Source organism: Varanus komodoensis, unplaced genomic scaffold (genome assembly GCF_004798865.1).
Source record: "Varanus komodoensis strain SLA01 unplaced genomic scaffold, ASM479886v1 scaffold122, whole genome shotgun sequence".
NCBI lineage: Eukaryota > Metazoa > Chordata > Lepidosauria > Squamata > Varanidae > Varanus > Varanus komodoensis.
In genome coordinates, this window is record NW_025335356.1 from 407088 (window position 1) to 427667 (window position 20580).

At 49.2% G+C, this 20580-nt stretch overlaps 1 protein-coding gene across 3 annotated transcripts in view; it reads left to right on the forward strand.

Moving 5' to 3' along the window:
- LOC123019394 (retroviral integration site protein Fli-1 homolog) overlaps positions 1-20580 on the forward strand; it is a 41057-nt gene that overhangs the window by 14318 nt on the left and 6159 nt on the right. The window contains exons 2-8 of one of the 3 annotated variants that reach the window (XM_044422221.1): positions 10761-10963; positions 13121-13278; positions 14254-14457; positions 16746-16838; positions 17818-17883; positions 18502-18561; positions 20511-20558. In XM_044422221.1, the coding sequence (XP_044278156.1) occupies positions 10761-10963; positions 13121-13278; positions 14254-14457; positions 16746-16838; positions 17818-17883; positions 18502-18561; positions 20511-20558 (832 nt within the window). The remainder of the gene's footprint in view (positions 1-10760; positions 10964-13120; positions 13279-14253; positions 14458-16745; positions 16839-17817; positions 17884-18501; positions 18562-20510; positions 20559-20580) is intronic. The other 2 variants (XM_044422222.1, XM_044422223.1) reach the window with 2 other exon arrangements.

Sequence of the window (20580 nt, forward strand, 5' to 3'; positions counted from 1 at the left end):
CGCATCCAAGCTTTGTTCTCTTTCTCAACTGCTCCTGCTTCACTGCCTGCAATGCCCACAACCTCCTGAGAACATTTCCTTTGAAACTGGGTGTTGGTCACAGGGTCACGCTACTGGTGCACTTTCTGTCACATGGAGTCTTTTGTGCCGTGCAGCACGATTCAGTGGTGCAAGCATCTGTCTCCATGTGTAGGTCACACACACAACTAATCTCTGGAGAGGAATCAGAGCCTAAGGGATGGGGACGGCCAGCTGCTTGCAAAGGGCTATTTGTTAGCCACAGAGAAAGGAACAAGACTTACTAATATCTGATATTGATCGTGGCTGGTGCAAGGTGCAGGAGCAGGAGATGGTGGGAGGTAAACTTGTCTTGTTGTGCTTTCTGAAACACTGAACAAATAGAGGTTGGCTGGCTGGCTGGTTGGTTGTTTGATTTCATTTGTCTGCTGCCCCATGGCCAGACGGCTCCCTGGGCCATCCATATCGTAGACATAACAACAATACAGACAAAAATAGGTAACAATAATAGCTAAAATCACCATGCATAATACAATTAAATATGCTATATAGAATACTACAGGACGATAAGCACAATATAAACAACCAGACAATAAAACAATACATCAGCAGCAAGACCAATAAATCATAATCTAAACACAAACACTAAATGCAAAGGTTTTAACTTGGCGCTGAAAGCAAGATAATGTGGGTGCCAGGCAAACCTCTTAGGGAAGGGAATTCCAAGGGAGAGGTGCGATGACCGAGAAGGCCCTTTCCTTGCCAATTCCCCCCTCACCTCATTTGGAGAGAGATGGAGAAAACCTGCCTTCCCATTTCCAATCCTACCACGTGAGTCATACCGCAGTCTAGCCTTGACATCCCACTCATTCTCAGCCCCTGCTCCAAAAAATGGCCATTAAACAACTAGCCTCAAGGGAAAATTGTTAAAATTGGGTTTTCAAAGTACTGCTAAATTCCAATTTCACGCATGTTACTCCGAAGCAGGGCTGCCCTAAAGCATCTTGCTGCTGAGGCAGAAGAAAAGATGCCTCTCTTTCTATGTCCAGAAGCTGCCCAGGTGAGCAGCCGAACTTTTCTTCCACACTGGTAAATGGATGGGTTCTTTGCCCATGCCCAGAGGCAGCAAGCTAGTTTCGGGGACACAAAACAAGACTGCCCACAGGGCTGGTGCTCTGTCTTCCAGCAAAGGGGGGTGGCTGGGGGGTCAAAGGACCCTGGAGCAGGGCTCACTCTGCCTAACAGTAGGGCCAGCCCTGCTCAGAACTAAGTCTCACTGATTCACTAGTATCCCCTTATTTTGAAATAAATAACTTTCAGAGGCCATCCTAGATGTGCCCATAGTGAGCTCACGCTCCGTGTACCAGTCATTATGCAGCCAAACTAGCTCCATCCACTCATATGGAGAGGTCTTAGCAGGCTCCAGAAAACCCCAAGCTGAGTGGAAACACAAACCATCCTTATTTTTTTATTTAAAACTTTTCCATACCGTCCCAACACAGACATCTCGGGACCGTTTACAACAGATTCATAGAATAAAATAAGAATAAAAATGAGTAACAGAAGCACAGCATCCAATGCTAAAATATAAAACCACTAAATAAAACAGGCTGACAATTAAAATACTGGGAGAAGAAAAAAGGGTTCTGCCTGATGCCGAAAGGACAGAAGCGTTGGCGCCAGGCGTACCTCTCTGGGGAGCATGTTCCAGAGTCAGGATGCCACCACAGAGAAGGCCCACTCTTCGCAGAGTGTTCACTGAAGAACTGCCAAAAAGGAGGGAATGCATCGCCCGGAAAGAGGGCAAAAGAAGACACTGATTTGCATAGCATTTGCACCTGCTCCTTTATATGTACAGATGCACATTTAGAAATCATGGCCATCATTGACACAGCTCTCTAATGCAGCCCACCCTGGCCTAGATGGCTCACAGGTGACCTGGGGGTCCGCCTGCTAGATCCTCTGCAGAGGGGCAGCAGTGCCTCAAGTTCTTCACTTTTAAACTGGATTTGCACAGACTATAAATGCAATGTAATCACCAGCATAACAATAGCAGGACAGCCCTGCAAATAAGACGACTGCTCTCTGTAAAAGAGGACCCAGAACCACCCTTGGCAAGTGAAAACGGGGTGGGGGGGAGACACCCCAAAGAACCCTGAACGGGAGCACTCCTAGTGTAACACGCTGTATAAGCGATACGATCTCCTGGGCCCCAGCAGCCCGCTGAGCATCTTCATGTTCGCAGAAGGGGCCTTCAGGGAAACAAACCACATCTCTCTTCCTCCTGCCTTACAGCTGATGATAGTATCTTCCACCAATGCTGCTGCCGGCAGAAATGCCTGCGAAGCACCCAGTGACTTCTGCTTTCGATGCATGAAGGAGTTTTGCACTGCAGCGACAGGGAGTTGAGAGGAGAGCAGGAGAGGATTTGAACCCCAAAATCCTCCTGAAAGCCCTGTTCGGGACACTGCTATTGTTAAGGAGGTCTCTGAGCATGGGCAGCGTGTGTTTTCTTTCCCCCCACAGCAACTAGAATGGGCTCTAGTGTGATTGGCAGGAGATCCTGGCCAAGACACAAGGGGGAACTCCCCGTAGCACTAGTATGATGCATGGAACCTCTTGGTGTAGGGGGTGCCGAGGTCAGGATGCCAGAGCTGCTTGGAGTGAATACCTGATTCAGTGGATGCGTACAATCAAGCACTCAACGCCTCATTTGCAGCGAGCAGAATTTCCTAAATTACAACATCCCTGAGGGGTCGTCAGCGTGGCAGCGCCAACACTGACAGCAACTAACAGGGATAGGTTTAAAAGGGGATTAGACCTTCTGTTCAACTCCAGCCGGAGACTTTTCATCTGATATTCTGAGCTGGACTGAGGTGCAAACATAGTTTTTTATTCTTATAGGCACAGTTCTGGAGGGCAGGTGCTCAGTGTATCAAGGCAGTGTGTCTTAGAAGAGCAGGCAAACAGCAGGAGAACGCTGTGACTTTTGAGCCCTGCTTGGAGGCTTCTTCCATGGCCCTTTGGTCAGCTCCAGAGCTGCCCTTCTGATGTTTTAGCTGGTTTTCACTCAGCCCAACTGCCCCCTTTTGCATCTTTCAGCCTCACTCCCGGCCATGTATCCCTGTTGACAAAGGGGAGCATCCTTTGGAGAAAGGGTCCTTAGGGCCTACATGTGTGCACCCCCCTCCCCACATTGGCCTGGACCCGGGATCTTTTGAACAGCTTACTCACCCTCCTGCCAAACCTTTTCTGTCTTTCTCCACGCCCGCCAGCAGGGCCAGGAAAGAGAAGCATTGCTCTGCAGAGAAGTCTGTTCTGAGAACTTGTAGAGGGTTTCTAGATCACCCTGAGAACTGCAAACAATCAGGTTGAAGGCTTAATTGATTAATCCTTAATTAAATACGACTGTAATTCTACATTTACTTACTTAGGAGTAAGTTTCATTAAGCTCAGTGGGACCTACTTCTCAGTAGTTATGTATGGTATTGCATGAGTCAAACTAAACCAAGGTGAACGCTTTCGCTTGACTAAAATGGTGAGCAACAGGCCTTTTAAAAGTGTGTTTGTTAAATATAAGGCTTCTTCGTATGTACCGAGGGCAAGGGCCATCTTAAGAAGCATATATCTCCTCCTTGCTCACAGAGGAAGAAATGCTTCTTGTAAGATAATGCCCACTGTGATGACACACAGTTGCATAATCTAAAACCAGTGTGAGAAATACTCCTTCCTGCAGAATGTTTGTTTGCATTTATATGCTTCTTGCAAACACAAGTTTAGGCTGCAGCCTTATGCATTGGTCCAGCCACTTGTTCTGTTCAGAAATAACCCAGCTTTGTTCAACAGGGAGGATTAACTGGGGAAGTATCTGTACAGGGTGGCAGCCTAGGGTTTCTTTGAGAAGCCACTTTAGCTTAATCTCAGCAGTTAAAACTTCTTTTAATACTGGATGCTTTGCAAGGCAATGAAGCACCTTGTCCGTAGGTGGCACAATGGCAGAAGAGGCCCAAAATGCTGCACATTTAATGTTCATGTGTTCTCATACTTTTTTACCTTCTTTTCTACAAATGGCTCCAAGGAAGTGCATACTGTTAAAAGATACAGTGTGGAAATACAAAAATCAGAGGGGGAAAACTGTGCTAAAAACTTAGAGCAATTTTAAACCTGCAAATTGCTAGGCAGTGGAGCAAGTACATAAGAGGAAGGGGCTCGTCTTCCTTTCATAACTATGTAAAACTTCGAAGAAATATGTTCCACAGATTTAGTTGGTCTTGCAAAACTATACTGGCTAAAATGCTCTGCTCTGCCCAACTAGTAAAACTGCATAAGGCTGGTCTTCTTTTGCAGCTAGTGAGTTGAAGTTTGCTGGCCAGCTTCAGATGTTGCTTCATGGCCGACACTGAACAAATTCTCATAGCAACTTTTGGGAGAATTGTTTTGACTTTCTGCAAATTAGCAACATTTTTAACATCTTTTCACTTCTTTTTTCTTTTCTGCCAATGCCACACAACGGGGATCAGGAGGTGAGATTTCAGGTCAAACAGACTTCAGCCTCCAAAACCAGCTTCACTTTAGAAATGAATCACCATCCTTCAGTGCTTGCTCGCCTGTGCCAAAGTCCAGAACTGGTGCTGGGAAGCCACAGAAAGAATGTCATCGATCCTTTGTTTCTGCCTACAACAGCCTTCCCTCCTGATGTGCTGGGTAACAATTCCCATCAGGCCAGCCATCAGGAGTCATACTTCCTGGGGATGTTGGGAATTGTAGTCGACCACACCCAGGGGGCATCAGGCGAGAGACAACTGTAGTGCTGACTTGTAATTTCTGCCTGCTAAAGTGCTATTTGGCAGCAGTCAGAAATCCAGTAATCCACTTTGTGGGATCTCCTTTATTGTTGCTTTAGTTCTAGATCTCCTAGCACCAGCAACAGGACCAAGTGCAAAATCATGACTCATGGTGGCATGGAGACAGGCAAACAAACACTGGGAACTAAGAAGCAAAGTACTTCTCTTCACGTTCCAGTCCAGGAATTTGGTTTTGGTACCAGAACTGAGATCTTAGTTTGTTCACTTATTTATTTAAAGGTTTTATATGCCATCCCAATGGTAAAAGTCTCTGGACGGCTTACAAAACATAAAACAAGGCAACCGTATACAACAAACAACACACAACACAATGCATCCGATAAATGATGGCAAAAACTTGCAGATCCACTCCTGGTTTTCCTCTCCCCAAACTTTCGTGCAAAAATTTGCTTATGGATTAGCTTTCCACTCCTGAAGTTTGCTTTCTTTTAACTGGCTTTAATATTTGTAGACCACTTCGACACAGACAGGCTGTGCTCAAAGCTCTCCCCAGAATGGGAACTAATCGCATGTTTCAGTAGCCTTACTTTGAACACAGTCCTCTGCCCGTGCAAACAGTGTCCCGCAATTCCAAGAATGCCACAGCATTTTGCTTGTCTAGGCAAACATTGAATGGTTCCCTTAGAAAAGCAGCAGCAGAAGCATTTTCTGTTCTTGTTGAGTAGTTTATAGCCAGAAGCTCTTGCCAATCCGCAGCAAGTCCCTGAAAGATTAGATCCCAATCAGTTTTCTATTTCCGCTAAAGGTTCAGCAATGTGAAGTTGGGGACAGTGGAATGGTAGAACAGACCAGAGGAATCCAAAAGTTGGAAGGGTCCTCAAAAATCATGTCGAGATGGGCCAATGCAAGAAATTAACTACCGCGATACTGTCTGTAGTGAAACACAAGGTCAGCGGGACAAAATTTAAAAGAGGAACAGCTCAAAAGAGAGAGAAGCTGGCTGTGCATGGTCCAAAATTACTCTCTGGCCAGAAAACCACCAGCCCGGCTTGTTTCTGTCCTTTAATTGAGATGTGATGTGCGGAAATCAACAGGCTGTAGCTGCCAAGAACTCACTTTTAATGGGAGATATTTAAGGCACTTAGGAAGCTAAGTTGTACTTTATCCACCTAGGTCTTTTGTTACTTGAGTGGCAGCTGCTTTCTAGGTCTCAGGCAGAGCATCAGGGCGGCTAGTGGTCATGCTGCCTGAGGATGATGGGAGTTGCAGTCCAACACGTCTGGAAGGCACCTGATCCCTTTTCAAACTGAAGAGAATGGGTGTGGGAACGTCCCCATGCAAAGACGGTCAGGCAAGCTACTTTCGGGGCCAGCTTTGGGTTCTGCCTCACAGGCCTCCTTCACCTTTAAGGGGTCCAGGTGGAAAAGGTCTCGAGGACTGCTGAATGGGTGTTGCAGTAGAAAAGGGGATGTTTGCAGGTGCCGCTCATTGTGCAAGCCACCTTGCCCGGGTTCAAGGCGGCCGGGGAGGGTCGCCTCCTCGGCCAACAGTTGCTGCGCCTGTTTAACAGCCATCCAGTCTGCAATGACAAGGAAGTGATTCTCTTGAACTCCATCTCAGCAAAGGAACCTGCTGGTTTCTGTACAGCAAACTGGGGCAGGGGTATGCCAGGAGGAGCGCCTCCCCCCATGCTGCCCACTAGCCAGCTGGCACCTGCATCTGGGGAATATGGCCCCTGAAGACTCGGGGCCTCCAGAGGAGGAAGACGGCTTTCCTCCTCAGCTCTAGGGCCCATGGCAAGCAGCCTCGTTCCTCCCTTTCCTGAGCTGGGGATGCGTCACTACCCAGGAATTCTGTTGCCAAGCAAGCGAGGGATGTGGAAAGCTTGAGGCGCAGCCATGGAAAGCCCCTGCCACTGATTCCCTTACCTGCTGCTGCATTTTTCCAGATCAGTCTCTAGTGTTGCTCTCAAGTGGCTGTGCGTATGCCTTTCAGAGGCCTGGAGAGTGCCCATGGGGACCAGATAGGATGTTTGGGCCGCTGTTTGCATGCTTTGCCTTGTTTTGTTTTGTTTTGACACACTACTTTGTCTCAGCCTGGCAACAGTCCATGCATCTCTGCATTCTCCTCTCCAGTTTTTGAAGCCAAACTTTCTTCCAGGCAGGACCAAGGCATGCAGCTGGACCCCTGTCGATCACTGACTATATCTGCATTCTTTTTACAACTTGTTTAGTTGCAAAGTCATGACTGACCCATCACGACCCCATGGACAACATTCCTCCAGGCTCTTCTGTCCTCCACCATCCCTCGAAGTCCACCCAAGCCCACACCCACTGCCCCAGTGACTCCATCCAGCCACCTCATCCCCTTCTCCTTTTGCCCTCATTCATTACCAGCATTACGGTCTTCTCCAGTGAGTCCTTCCCTCTTATTAGGTGGCCAAAGTATTTGAGTTTCATCTTTAGCATCTGGACTTCTAAAGAGCAGTCAGGGCTGATCTCCTCTAGGACTGACCAGTTTGATCGCCTTGCAGTCCAAGGGACTCGCAGGAGTCTCCTCCAGCACCACAATTCAAAGGCCTCAATTCTTCTGCGCTCAGCCTTCCTTATGGTCCGACTCTCACAGCCATACATTACGACTAGGAAAACCATAGCTCTGACTATACAAACTTTTGTCAGCAGGGTGATGTCTCTGCTTTTCAGTATGCTGTCTAGGTTTGCCATAGCTTTCCTCCTAAGGAGCAAGCGTCTTTTAATTTCATGGCTGCACTCACCATCTGTAGTGATCTTGGAGCTCAGGAAAATAAAATCTGTCACTGCCTCCTTTTCTTCAACATCTATTTTTACCACCAGGGGGCATCATCTAGATTTTTCTGCCTCCAGTGCCAGGCTTCATTAATTGCCAGGAAAGGAAAAAATACTTGCATATTCTCTGGAACAATCCTAAAACACTTTTCTGGAAGAGTTCTCTTAGACAGACCTGCCAAGTCATTCTGCTGTTTGACTTCAGGTGTATTGTTAAAAACTTCTGATGAGGACTATTTGCTACAATTATTTTTATAGCTGCGTGTGTGCCTGACATTTTTTTGTGTTTTGGTTGGCTTTGGCTGATTTCAGGGGAAGCTTTCATTGGGCAACTGCCCTACCTCGAACATGGAATTTTACAGAGGGCCTGGACAATGTGATCTTCCATTTATAACTTGCCCTCTTTTCACACAGCATCTTCCTTTCTACAACAGGAAATCCATCTGGGAGAAAAGGAATGCAAAACTAGTCAAGGCTTTTTGACTAGTTGCGGTAGGAGCTGTACAGCTTTTATTTATTTTGGGCATTTTTATTCTGGCAAATCTCCAAAACTCTTTGGGTAGTTCAAAACAATGTAAAACATAAAACATACTATAAAATACAATATAACATAGAAATAGCATATTTCTTTTAGTAATGTTCTAATGGGTGTTTTGATACTAGAGTCATTAGCATGAATTATAATTTTTAAAATGCAGCCATTCTTGTCAGGAGATTCCAAACACCACATATATGCTTCCATATAGCCAGAGGTACCTGTTCCTACCTAATCTTGGAAGCTAAGTAAGATCCAGCTTGCTTGAAATGTGGATGGGTGACTCAAATCCAAACAGCTTCAACTATGGACAGTATAGAAAGATAATGTGATAATAACTGATAATGATAATCACAGCTGTATTCTCCCAGCAGCCCTGTGAGAGAGATTAGTCCAAGGGGGCATGTCTGACCCCAGATTACTGGGTGAGTTCCATGGGGACCTCAAGTGGGGACTTGACTCTGGTCTCTCCCACGCCTCGTCTGACACTTCAACCACTAAGCTGCACTGGTGAGCTGGCTGGTCAACCAGATGTGCACGGATTAGCAGGTGATCACATTTCCCTCCACACTGTGACAAAGCTCCAACTGCTTCTTTGTGGGTATCAGCTTGCAGTTAAAGGCACAGCTGCAAAGGCCAGTTAAACTTAGCAGCTCCGAGAGCCAGTGTGGTGTAGTGGTTAACAGCACAGGGCTGGGGCTGGGGCTGGGGCTGGGCGATCAGGTTCTAGTCTCCATTCAGCCACGGAGGCTGCCGGGTGACTGTGAGCCAGTCAGAGACTCTCAGCCCAGCCTAAATCTCAGCACAACCTACCCCCGTACCTTGTTGTGGGGCTAAGATGGAGAGCAGGAAGAAATGAAAGAGGCAAATTGCTCTGAGTTCTTGAAAAAAGAAAAAAGTCAGGACATACATCTAAAAATAAATGGAATTGGCATTTTATAAACGAAGTGAACATTGGTAGGCTTGCTAATTTTTCCAGACCTTATGCTTTGTTTGGGCTGCTCTGGGGAGAATGAGGGTCCTTGGGCAGCAGAGAGCATGTGCTAGCCCTTGTATCTCTCCAGCACTCACAGCTCACGCCAAAACATGGATTCCTAGGGTTGCCGAGGTATTAACAGCAGCCTGACCAGCAAACGCGATACTTTCCTGTCCGGCCTGTGCAGTGCTGTGAATGCTGCACTTCTGTGGGTGTCACCACTCTGAAAAGCATCTCAGGAACACTCGCATCAGTGTCACCCTGAATCTGAACAGGTGGCCCCGAGGGGAAAGCATGCAAGTGAACTTCAAGCCCTTGCATAAAAGTGTGGGCGCACCAAGAGCGAGGAAGGGGCTGGGCAAATGCCTGCACATGTCTCTGCAACATGGGTGACACCTGCTGGATTGGGCGCTCCCTGTTCAGGTGCACGTGTGCGTAATTTGGAGAAGGCAGTCTGTCCATCTGAGCGGAAGCTAGGCTCGTTCCCATCAGGATAAACCAGCAGAGTTGAACTTCGTTCAGCCCGAGAGCTGGATTTCTTCTGAAGCCGCTCTCAGGGGCCGCATTCCTGTGGAGGGGTGAAGTCCAAAAATCCCTGGCATATTTACAACCATTTTTTCTTTGTCTGGCAGGCCTGCACCCCAGATCCTTTAGGCACCTGGCGCTGCCCCTTAACTTTATGATTCTGTCTGGTGTAACATTTATTCTGCCCTCCCTCCAAGGATCTCAGGGCAGCAGGCACGGTTCTCTTCCCTGTGGCTGCGTAGTTCATCTCAGAATTGCCCTCACACAGGAGAAGATGGTCCTTCCAAGTAGCCAGGTCCCAAGCAGGTTCGGGATTTAGAAGCACTAAACCAGCAGCTGGAGAGGCCCCTGGGAAGAAACAGGCAGCCAGTGCACCTGACAGGATCAAGGCTATCGGGGGGTTCTTATGACCCTCAGGGCAGCCCAGTCAAGACGTGAACAGCGGCATTCTGCTGTTGCTGGGTGGTTTGCAGGGCTGGCCCCACATGCAGCTTGTTACAGTAGTCCAGCAGGGCTGTAAGGGATGCTGGGAGGTGACACCAGGAACCACCAGCAAAGCCAAGCAGGAGCCGTCCTCTCCACAGTGGATCCTGCCCCTCCAGCAACCAGACTGGGTTCAGGAGAGCTTCAGTCTTGGGCTGGTCAGACCCTATCTGTGGACAGGAAGGTTTGCTAAGCAAGAGGAAGCTCAGGATCTCCTCTTGCTGGTGCTGGAGTGTAGGACACGGAATGATCAAGTCAAGCTGCAAAAACCCAGGTTCAGGCCAGCTATCACGAAAAGCTTCCTCATGGTCAGAGCAATACAGCAGTGCAACCAGCTGCCTGGAGAGGTGGGGGGCGCTCCCACACTGGAGACATTCAAAAAGAAACTGGGCAGCCATCTGAGTGGGATGGTGTAACGTGGTGTCCTGCAACAGCAGGGGGGTGGACCTGATGGCCTTCCTGGCCCCTTCCAACTGTACTATTCCACAATCCCCTCTCTCTTGTCTGGATTTCATTTCTGTCTATTTGCCCTCTTCCAGCATCCCTGATTCCAGATCCCAACACCTGGAGGCCAACACTGATGCCTTGCCTATTTGTTTTTATCCCACCTGCAGGAGGCGCTGTCTGTTGTAAGCGAGGACCAGTCTATATTCGACCAAACCTTTGGCACCCCACACCTCCTGAAGTCTGAGCTGTCGTCAGTGGATGATTATGGTGGCAAGGAAGGCCTCGGGCTGGAGGAGACCCAGTGGCCCACGCAGACCAACAGAAGCCATGTGGTGAAGCAGGAAAATGAACAGGTCAACTGTGCCAACAGGTCAGCAGCGGTGTGGGGTTGGGGCCGACTCGGCCCTGAAACACGGAAAGAGGAGCGAGAGCAGAGTCACATGTGGTTCATCTTAACTCTAGATTGTGTGTCCTAGCCCATAGTTGGAGGCTGGCTTGTTTCAAGAAACTATAGTTAAGGTTAACCACGGTTTGCCGGGGCAGATAGCATGGAGAACTCCGGTTCAACAAAATTGGATGTTCAACAAAATTCCATTGTTCTTGTTGCAGCGTGCCAGACAGCAAATGAAGCAGGCACGTCCAAGCAGAGTCTAGGCTTGTTCGCATCATGATAAAGCAGGGGTGTTAAACTTCGTTCAGCCCAAGCGCTGGATTCCTTCTGAAGCCACTCTTGGTGGCTGAATTCCAGCGGAGGGGTGAAGTCCAAAAATCCCTGGCATATTTTAACCTAAAGCCAGTAAAGCCACTTTAATAAAAGCATTTCAACTTTTCAAAATGGAGTGTGTATGTGGGGCGGGGGGGGGGGGACGGGGGAGGGATGCGGCAAAGGCCAGGAAACCACCAGATCCAGATTGCTCACCGGTTGAGGGAAGGAGCTGTGACCAGAGGAAGGAGCTGTGGGACCCCACGCAACCTGAACCAGGTTCCAGGCCCAGATTCTGCACTCCTGCACTAGACCATGATTCAGGGTTTAGCGTGAAACCCAGGCCTGACCACAGCTTTCCTCGGCTCGCCGCTCATCACTTTACACTGCAATTTTTGCATTGCTGATTGAATTATGTGCATTTTGAGTGGGCTATGCCCTCCCACCATTATTAAGTGGCCTGAATTTAGGAGATCTCTGTTCCAGAGGAAGACACGTCTACAAAGAGGCCGCTCTGCACCCCTGGGGCTCCGTCGCGCTTCCGGGACCTGCTCGCACAGCACGGCTTCCTCCCGAGCCTGTCCCTGCGTGGCTGTGCTCCTGCATGCCCACCTGCCCCTCTTTGGCGAGTCTTTCTGGAGGCTTGCCTGAACGCCAGGCACATTCGAGAGCTAGGGAGCCCTGAACTGCACTGACCTCTTCCCGCCAAATGCTTGTTGCTGACGCAAGGGCCACCAGCAAGGCTGCTTGCGGGAGAGGAAGCCGGCTGCTTCCTGAAGGCCCCGCCGTGCAGCCGTGCAGAGTGGCAAAAAGTGACTTCCAGCAACCGATTCTGGGGTGAGAAGGCAAGCCAGGCCAGCTCCTCTGGGCCCAGCCCCCAAGCCAGGGTTGGAGCAGAGGCTTCATTGCGGGTTTGTTTTCATCTCTAGAATGTATATCGCCTGCTTTTAAACTCATGTGTTTCAATACCAAAGGGTTTGGGAACCAGGTCCCAGCTGACTGGGAAGATGGGAGCAGAGCTGATGCTGATAAAAAGATCCAGGAGAGCCCCCACCCCACCACACAGACACATTCACATATGCTTGACAGTCTGTGCTTCTCAGCTTTTCAACCAGTAGTAGTCACAGTATGTGTCCTGCTTTACAGAAGATATTCCTGTCTTTGAAGGCATCTTCTATTTAAAGGACCCCCAAGTCCAATTAAAGGAAGTTGCTTGAAGCTGCTCATCCGCAGTTCATCCTGGGAGAGCTGCTTGGGCATCTCCAAATGAAGAGGACCGAGGGGAAAGCTGCGCATCACATGCGTGGATGCAAATGTATATGCATCGAATATAATGATTTGCAATTATGTATGCGTATGCTCATTTATAAGTATAGATGCAATTGATATGCATAGAAAAAATACAGAATCATTAATTTAAATAGAAATTCGGTGCACCTGGCCCTTGTGGAGAAGACTGAAATCAGGTGACCTGCATTTCTTGCTGGTCCTGCTGCCCAGGTGGTAAATACGGATGGGCAACCTGAGGCCCTGCACAGAATCCCTTTTTTATGGTTCATTTGTCTTAAAACGGGCTTCAGACCAGACAGTCCTTCAAACAGAGGATCACCCTCCGTAAAGTCGGACATGTAGCCCCTCTAGAACTTAACATTTCAACGGCAGGCTGATCAGGCACCCAAATTACCTGGTTGCAGCTTTTCCCAGTGTGGAAAGATGTATCCTGCCACTTGCCTTCTAGCTGTGAAATGAGCTTTGTGTGGCCTGTGCAAGCTCCAGTCCTCAGTGAACATGGCGTTTAACAAAGTCGCATCTCTTTCGCACCAGCAGGCAATCGCCTGTGGACTGTAGCGTCACCCGGAGGAGTAAAGTGGGGGGTGTGGTTGACCCAGCCCAGGTGTCTTACCCAGGCGGATACAGCAACCCCCGTGGCAGCCCCCCTGCCAACCCCCCCAGCGAAGAGAAGAGGGTCATCGTTCCAGCAGGTCAGTTCTCAAGAAGATGCACGCATCTTCTCCGAATCTGCACGCATCTTCTCCGAATCTGCACTCGCCTTTTCTGTTCTGAGTGCAACCTTTCTTCTTATAATGGCTGGTTTCCATATAGCACACCCCAGATGTGGTTGGGTTACAGATCACATTATTCCCAACCACTGGTCATGCTAGTTGGGGCTGATGGGAGTTGTTGGCCCAAGTTGTCTAGAGGGACCCACACCGGTGAAGGTGGAGGTAATGGTTGGCCTCCCAGGTTGTCCTCTCCTCTCTGGGCTCCCACATGACCTCTTTCTCAGCCTGTTTTTAAGGCCGGAACACAGACTAGGACCACACAAGGTTAATGTGCCTCTGAACATGTGAAGAGTGCATCCTAGTCACTTCCGGGAATTCTTTATTTGTAAGAACACCTTCAACCCAAAGGCAGTCCTTCGACAGAAGTGCAACGTGCCCCATGGGCTGCCTGCAACCCTCCAGGCCTTTCTGGTGCCTCCCACCTGCCCATCCCACTGCTACTGTTTGTTTGCCCCCTTACGGTCATGCCGGGGGGAAAGAAGCGGGGGTATTTCCTTAAGACGAGGCAAGCACTGCCCCGCACCCAAGGCAATAGGCACCATGACGCAGTGAACCAAAGAAGAGGGCATCCATAATCAAGAGAGAGAATTTAAAGAGAGCCCTAGCTGGGAAGGCTGTGAGCGGAGGGTCCTTGTGCCTGTGCGCTCATCTGCTCTCCAGGTAGCATTGGTGGGCAGCTTCAAAGCCCAGCTCTTCCTCTGGCTGGTTTTTGGTCTCTCAACCAGAACTAGACTGGGCAGCGCTTCCAAAGGAGGATAATCCCCCAGCAGCCACCCAGGCAGAGGACGGCCGGAGGGCGGCTGGCCACCCCACGGCCCGGCTGCTCCCTGCATCGTGTGGCTCGGCCCCTTGGCTTGCTTGCTTCTTATCCAAACATCTCTCTCCCTCCAACAGACCCCAGCGTGTGGACCCATGAACACGTCCGCCAGTGGCTGGACTGGGCAGTGAAGGAATACAGCCTCCTCGATGTCGAAACGAGCCACTTCCAGCATATAGATGGCAAAGAGCTCTGCAAACTGGGCAAGGAGGGCTTCCTGCGGCTTACTACATCCTACAACGCTGATGTGTTGCTGTCTCACCTCTCTTACCTCCGCCAGAGTAAGGCCACAGACACCTTTGCCCGGGCAGGTCCCTGCCTGCCCGAAACAAAACGAATCACCGTATGACACCCACAGACACTTGGAAAGATGGTTGGCTCCGCCCAGCTCCACTAGCAGTGCCTGATGCAACTGCACTTGGGTTGCGATGGAAAGCTCAAATTGCTCTCCATGTCAGCTCGCCCTTTGTCAGACTGCCTTCATGTGGAACGCTAGCACATCAGGCAATCCCTTTCCCTGACATGCTAGCTTCCTGTGTGCAGGGAGCTTTTAGAACCATTCGTTGTGTTCTGCTTTTAAAACAAGAAGTTTATCTGAGAAACGCATATCAACCATAGCAGAACAACAAAACCTTCCACACAGAGAGCTTGCTTCACATTGTTCATCTCAGGTTCGACATATAATTTAGGACTGCTGTCCCTGAACACACCCCTTTCGTATACATTTGAACCTCTGCTCCTGCCACAAGCAGCCTCTTTTTCAATATTCACTTTGCCTATTACTACACCCGTCCCAAAATAGGACTGCACATTTGGTAGGTTCTGCCCTATAGACCCTGCATTAATATATGCAATTTAGGGGAACCACGATCTAAGAGTGGGACTGTTTGATTATCCCTTTGATGAATTAGTTATGCTGCATTAGCTTTTCTGAAAGGGCACCTCTGAGATTTTCAGAAAACCACCTTCTAATTTTTGTTTTTCAGTATCACACTCTAACCATTGTTGCCACTGCTGGTAATAGAACAATCGGTTTTTATATAACAGCTGCTTTTGTGTGTCATCAAAAATAGAAAGAGGAGCACTAGTAATTGCTCTTTAAGAAATACAGTTGAAAACGTCTATCTTTAATACACGTAATCACAAGCCTGCCAGATATCAAGAAATACCTTTGGCCTAAGAATCCCTCCAGCAATTTGGGGAAAGATCTGTGTTAATAGGACGCAGTTGCACAGGTGCCCGATGTAGCCACCTATGTATTAAATTTAAATGTATTTCTCTGATTGTGCCTGAAATAGATTTAAGTAGGTCGTTTTCCCAGACTGAGTTCCACCGTGTGCCTGCAATCAGGTTTCACGTCACCCAGATGCCTAATTTCTCGCGCAACCTTTCTTGGGAAGGGGCTTTGCCTGATTTGTGTCTACTTGCAAAGAGACGCTGGACCATTCTGGAGAAGCTGCGCTCCAGTGGTGGCAGGAGCAGAGGCAAACGGGTGAGGGCATAAAGCCAGCATAGTCTAGTTGAAAGCACTTACTGCCCGAGAGCCTTAGGAGAGTGTTGCAACCTTCTGGGGTAGCAATAAAATTGCACACAATTGCTAGGACAACCCCCCCTCCCCGCCCCGCAGGCAATGGACAGTTGGGGGAACAGGGCCTGCTGGAGAAGCCCAGCTTGAGGTTCTGCACCCCTGTTTGAAAGCATGGAGAAACTTTCCCACAAGCATATGCCCCCCGCCTCCTTGCAGCCTGAACAGACAGGGCTGTGTATCCACTCCAGATTGTACCATCCAGAAAGAACTGCACCATGTGACAGCAAACGAAGTTGCCAGATACTGTAGTGTTTCCTCTGGCAACAGAGCCTCTCAGAGTCCCAAGTGGACGGAGCTGTGAGTGAGTGACTCTGCAACTCTCTTCCTGCAGTCATAGTGCAGGGGCGGAAGTTTTGCTTTGCATGACATCTCTTGCTAAAGGGGCCCAGTGACAGGTGATGGGATAAACATTCCATGTTCAGGTACTGGAGATCTGTTACCTGTCCAGGTAGGTGATACTGGCCTGGACCAATGGTCTGACCACAAGGCATTGTCCAGTCCAGAGTAGATTGTAAACACCGCATCCACGCTAACATTTCAATGTGCAGCATACAGAGACCCCGATATGTCGACTAGCAAATTTAGATGATCAGGAGGAAAAATTCAGAATCTGATTCAAAGCCTCATCATATGCCTGAGAGAAGAAGCAGGTCTTCAGCTGACACTGGAAAGATTTGGCTGCAGGCAGGTCTTTCCAGGGAGACGATCCCATAACTGACAGGGCCACCACTGAGAAGGCCCTGTGCATTGTTGCTGCTTTCTGAAGATCTCTTGGAGGAAGCAGCTGGAGGAGGGCCTTACCTGGGCAACGTAGTGTATGGGCAGGTTTCCCATGGGAGAGGCACCCACCTCTGTTCATACAGCCAGGGGTAAGGGAGCTCTTATCTTGGATGTATTGTCTCCAAATCTTGCATGTGTAAGGCATGGCTAGTCAGCGGCTCTTCACCCTAATCATTCTTTCCTGCTTTTCTCACCAAATAGGCAGCCCCACTTTTACATACCCGTCTGCTCCAGTCATTACCCAACAGCCGCCGCCTCCTCCTCCTCCAGCACCACGGGCCCAAGTCAAATCTGGTGAGTTCACAGGACCAAGCCAGCACCTGCAGCACAAGACCACGCGTGTGGGAGAGACCACTGGGGCAGGAGCTGCATCTTCCAAACACAATGCTAGAGAGCAGGGGAGATTGAACTGCAGAGCTAGTCAAGCAATTCCTAGCTGGGAACGAGCTTTTGGGGCAACTTGGGAGAGGAGAAGTTATCCTTTGCCTCCTTTGTTTCAGATTACGACCCAGTTTGCATGTAATGGTGAGCACACAGGAACTTCTGTGAGCAGAGTTGACCCATGGGCTGTTCTTGGGTTAACTCTGAGCTATTTAATCTGGAATTAAGTCATACCATTTGAGTTTGCATGCCATGGGATAACCATGTCTTTGGTGTTGCTGGGTTGTTTATTTAAAGCTGGAATGATATGTTCCGTATTCATTTAACCCAGGAATTGCCCCTTTTACGTGTGAACCAGATCAGAGTGTAACCATGGTTGCTTCTACAGTGCCCACTTAATCTGGAATTGGTATTCTTTGCTTGTATGGACCATCCAGATGACGTTGTCTTTATTCCAGCCTTGATCTGTCATGACCTTTTTAATTAGTTAAAATGCAGCTGTAGTATCAGATTGTCCAGTGGCAACATGCTATCCGGGCTTTTCAGAGCTCCTGTACCTTTAGCTAGAAGCTTCCTCTTTGTAGCTTCTGTACCTAATAGCTTCCTGCTAAGCATGGTGCAGCAGCAGTGTTGAATTGCCCTTTTATTATTTCGTCCCTGCATGTTTGCCCTCAGGGTGAGCACACATGTTTTATCCTGCCCATCAGCCATAAGGCTCCCTGGGCAGGTTACAAGTAGCAATATAATGCAGTAGAACAAAGCTAAGCATGGTGAATGCTCATTCTACTGTTCTTTCCCCCTGTTTTCCAAGACTGGGCCTTTGAATCTTTCTGCAAATGTTGCATTCCCCTCTGAAATTTAATTTCTGCTTAACTTCGGCATCTCTTCACAGAGTCTCCATATGAAGAAATCCGGCGGAGCAACTGGGGCAGTGGGCCCATTAATGCAACCCCCAAAGGTACCATTTGTTCTTCCAGAGGGGACTTTGAACCCCAATTTTAATAAGAACATGAGTCCTGCTGGATCAGACCAGCATTCATCTTTCTGGCATTCTGTTCATACAGAGGCAACCAGCATCGGCAGAAACCCTACAGCACCCCCCTGCCTGTCTTCCCCAGAAACTGGTATCCACGTGCTTTCTGCCTCTGATGCTGGAGGTGGCAAATAGCCATCAAGACTGGTAGCCACGGGTTGTCTTTCCTCTGCAAATTTCTGCAGTCCCCTTTTAAAGCCATCTACTCTATACCTTGTGGAAGTGAATTCCATAGTTCAACAGTGTGCAACGTAAATGTCCTTCTCCTCTGCCTGAATCTTCTGAATACCAAACCTTGGCTGGTGTTGGCAAAAAACAGGAGATAATTCCTTTTCGCCTCAGGACCAAATTCTACTGCTGGGAAGTCCTGGGAATGCTGGGACTGGATTTGACCCCTAGGCTGAACTTCTGCACCCCTGACTATTGTGAAAAGCCATGGCAGCACCCGCTTAAGAAGCAAGCTGCTGCATTTCTTTGTGTGCTACTGTTTTAGATCCTCACTCGTTCTCCTGTAATACTTTTTTCCTCCCTTTCACCTTTCAGGTTCCCCACCACAGATCCAGGGGGTGGGTCGGACTCCAGATTCAACACGTGTAGCTCCAGGTGCGTCTTTCTACCTCACCTTAGAAGAACTTCCACCACTTTCTGCCTTAGGAGTATTGCTATTTTTGTTGCATTTAATTTATATCCTACTTTTATTTCTCCTGCAAGGAACCCAGGGTGGCTGCTTCATCTCTTAGTCCTACTTAGGTGGGGCAGGTCAAGAGTGACTGGTCCAAAGACACCAGTGGGTTTCATGGCCAGTTGGGACTAGAACCCGGGGCTTCTGGGTCAGGAGTCCAACCTCCTAACCACACTCTCTGCCAGCGTTCTCATTTCTAGTCCCCACTCAGCCATGCAGCCCACCGGGTGACTTTGGGCCAGCAGGAATTCTCAGCCTCCTGAAGGGGAACTTTGTAAGCCTCTCTTGCAAGAGGAAGAAGGTGGGATTTAAATGCACCATAGAGGACGATCACTCTAGGCTTCCTCTAATAATTTGCCTGTTTACACCACACGCTGGGGAGCATGGGAGGGGTTTTTTCCCCTGCCTTCATGGCCCCCCTGTGAGTTACCTGTGGAGAGCTAGCTGGCCACTGCATGAACAGAATATTGGACAGATGAACCCTTGGTCTAACCCAGGATGGCTCTTCGTATTTTCTTACGCTTTCTGAAATGGATGTATTTTGCCCCCAGCAATGGTAGGAAGGAGCAGACACCAGGGTGAACGTAGCCGGTAGAGAGGACGCTCATCATCAAAAGGGCACAGACTGGCATAAAATCTGCATCTGCTAATGCACCGCATGGATGCAAATTTGGAAAGGACCGCTGCCACCCAAACAGGCTGGCCATCTCAGCCTAGTAGGGGAGGCTGTAAGCAGGTGAGCTGGGAGCCCCAGCTCAGCCCGTTGTCCAGCAACGAACTGTGGACAGGCAAACGTGGTGCCCTACTCTGCTTTCCTAGCATCCTCAGTCTTTGTGCTGGAACTGCAGTGGAACAGGGGCACAGGTTGATCAGGAGTTCAGAACTGCGTTCAGTCGAGAACTGAGTTCCCTTTCAGGGCTGTGTTGAAGGGGAGAAAGAACCTGCATTGGCTAAAATTCTCTTCCGTGTTACGTCACAAGGGAGAATTGATCTGGGCTGTCCCTAGCCACCTGATGACATGCCTTTCTTTGAGGGGGGGGGCTTCTTACCTCTACAGCAAGAGTGTTTCCCACCCCCACCTTCTCATCACAACAACCTGGTAGGGTAGCTCATGCCAGTTCTCACTTTAGCTGCTAGAAAAGGAAAGGCTACAGGCAGAGCCGCATTCCTGGTAGGTCAGTAAGCAAAGCCACGGCTGAGCTGCAGCGTGGTCAGTATTTTAATGGCAGGGCTCCCGTCCTGTGCCTTGCGCAGCTAGCAGAAATTCAGCCTGTGGAGTCTTTTCTGGCACAGAAATAACCGGGATAGGAAAGGTTCAGTGCTGGATTTTGGCTTGCCGTGTAGCTGCTACAGGTTGAGACCATTCCAAGGTGAGTGGGAGCAACAGGAGGAAGCGGGTAATCTACCAGCCAAGTGCTAACTCGGCTGCTCATGCAACAGTGTCTACTAAAATATTCTGGTTCTTGAGGGGTTGGGGCACAGGCCACATTTTCCTCAGGTGGTCAAGTTTTGGACTTCATCACTGTTCACTTTGCTGAATGCCTAGTCTTCCATTGAGAGGAGAAAAACAAAAAATCTGCCTTCCTTGCATTTGGAAAGCCGCCATGTCACGGCCCTAGCCTCGATGTCTGCCTGACAGGCTACCTTTCTCCGTGCATGTGAGAACATTCAGTCAGTGAGACCCAGGTCCCAGCCAAAGTGGTACAGCCCAGACCAGAGGCATGCCACCTCGGCTAGAACTAGACTGGAGAGGCCCGAAGGAGAGCAATACGCATTCCAGGCAGTGGGCCAGGGTAGTGCTTCAGGGGCCGGGGTCCTTCCAGTGCGTCTGACTCTAGCCCCTCTCTCATACCCTTCTCGTTCCCACCAGATCCATACCAGGTCCTGGGACCCACGAGCAGCCGCTTGGCAAACCCAGGTGGGTCCACATGTCTCTTCTC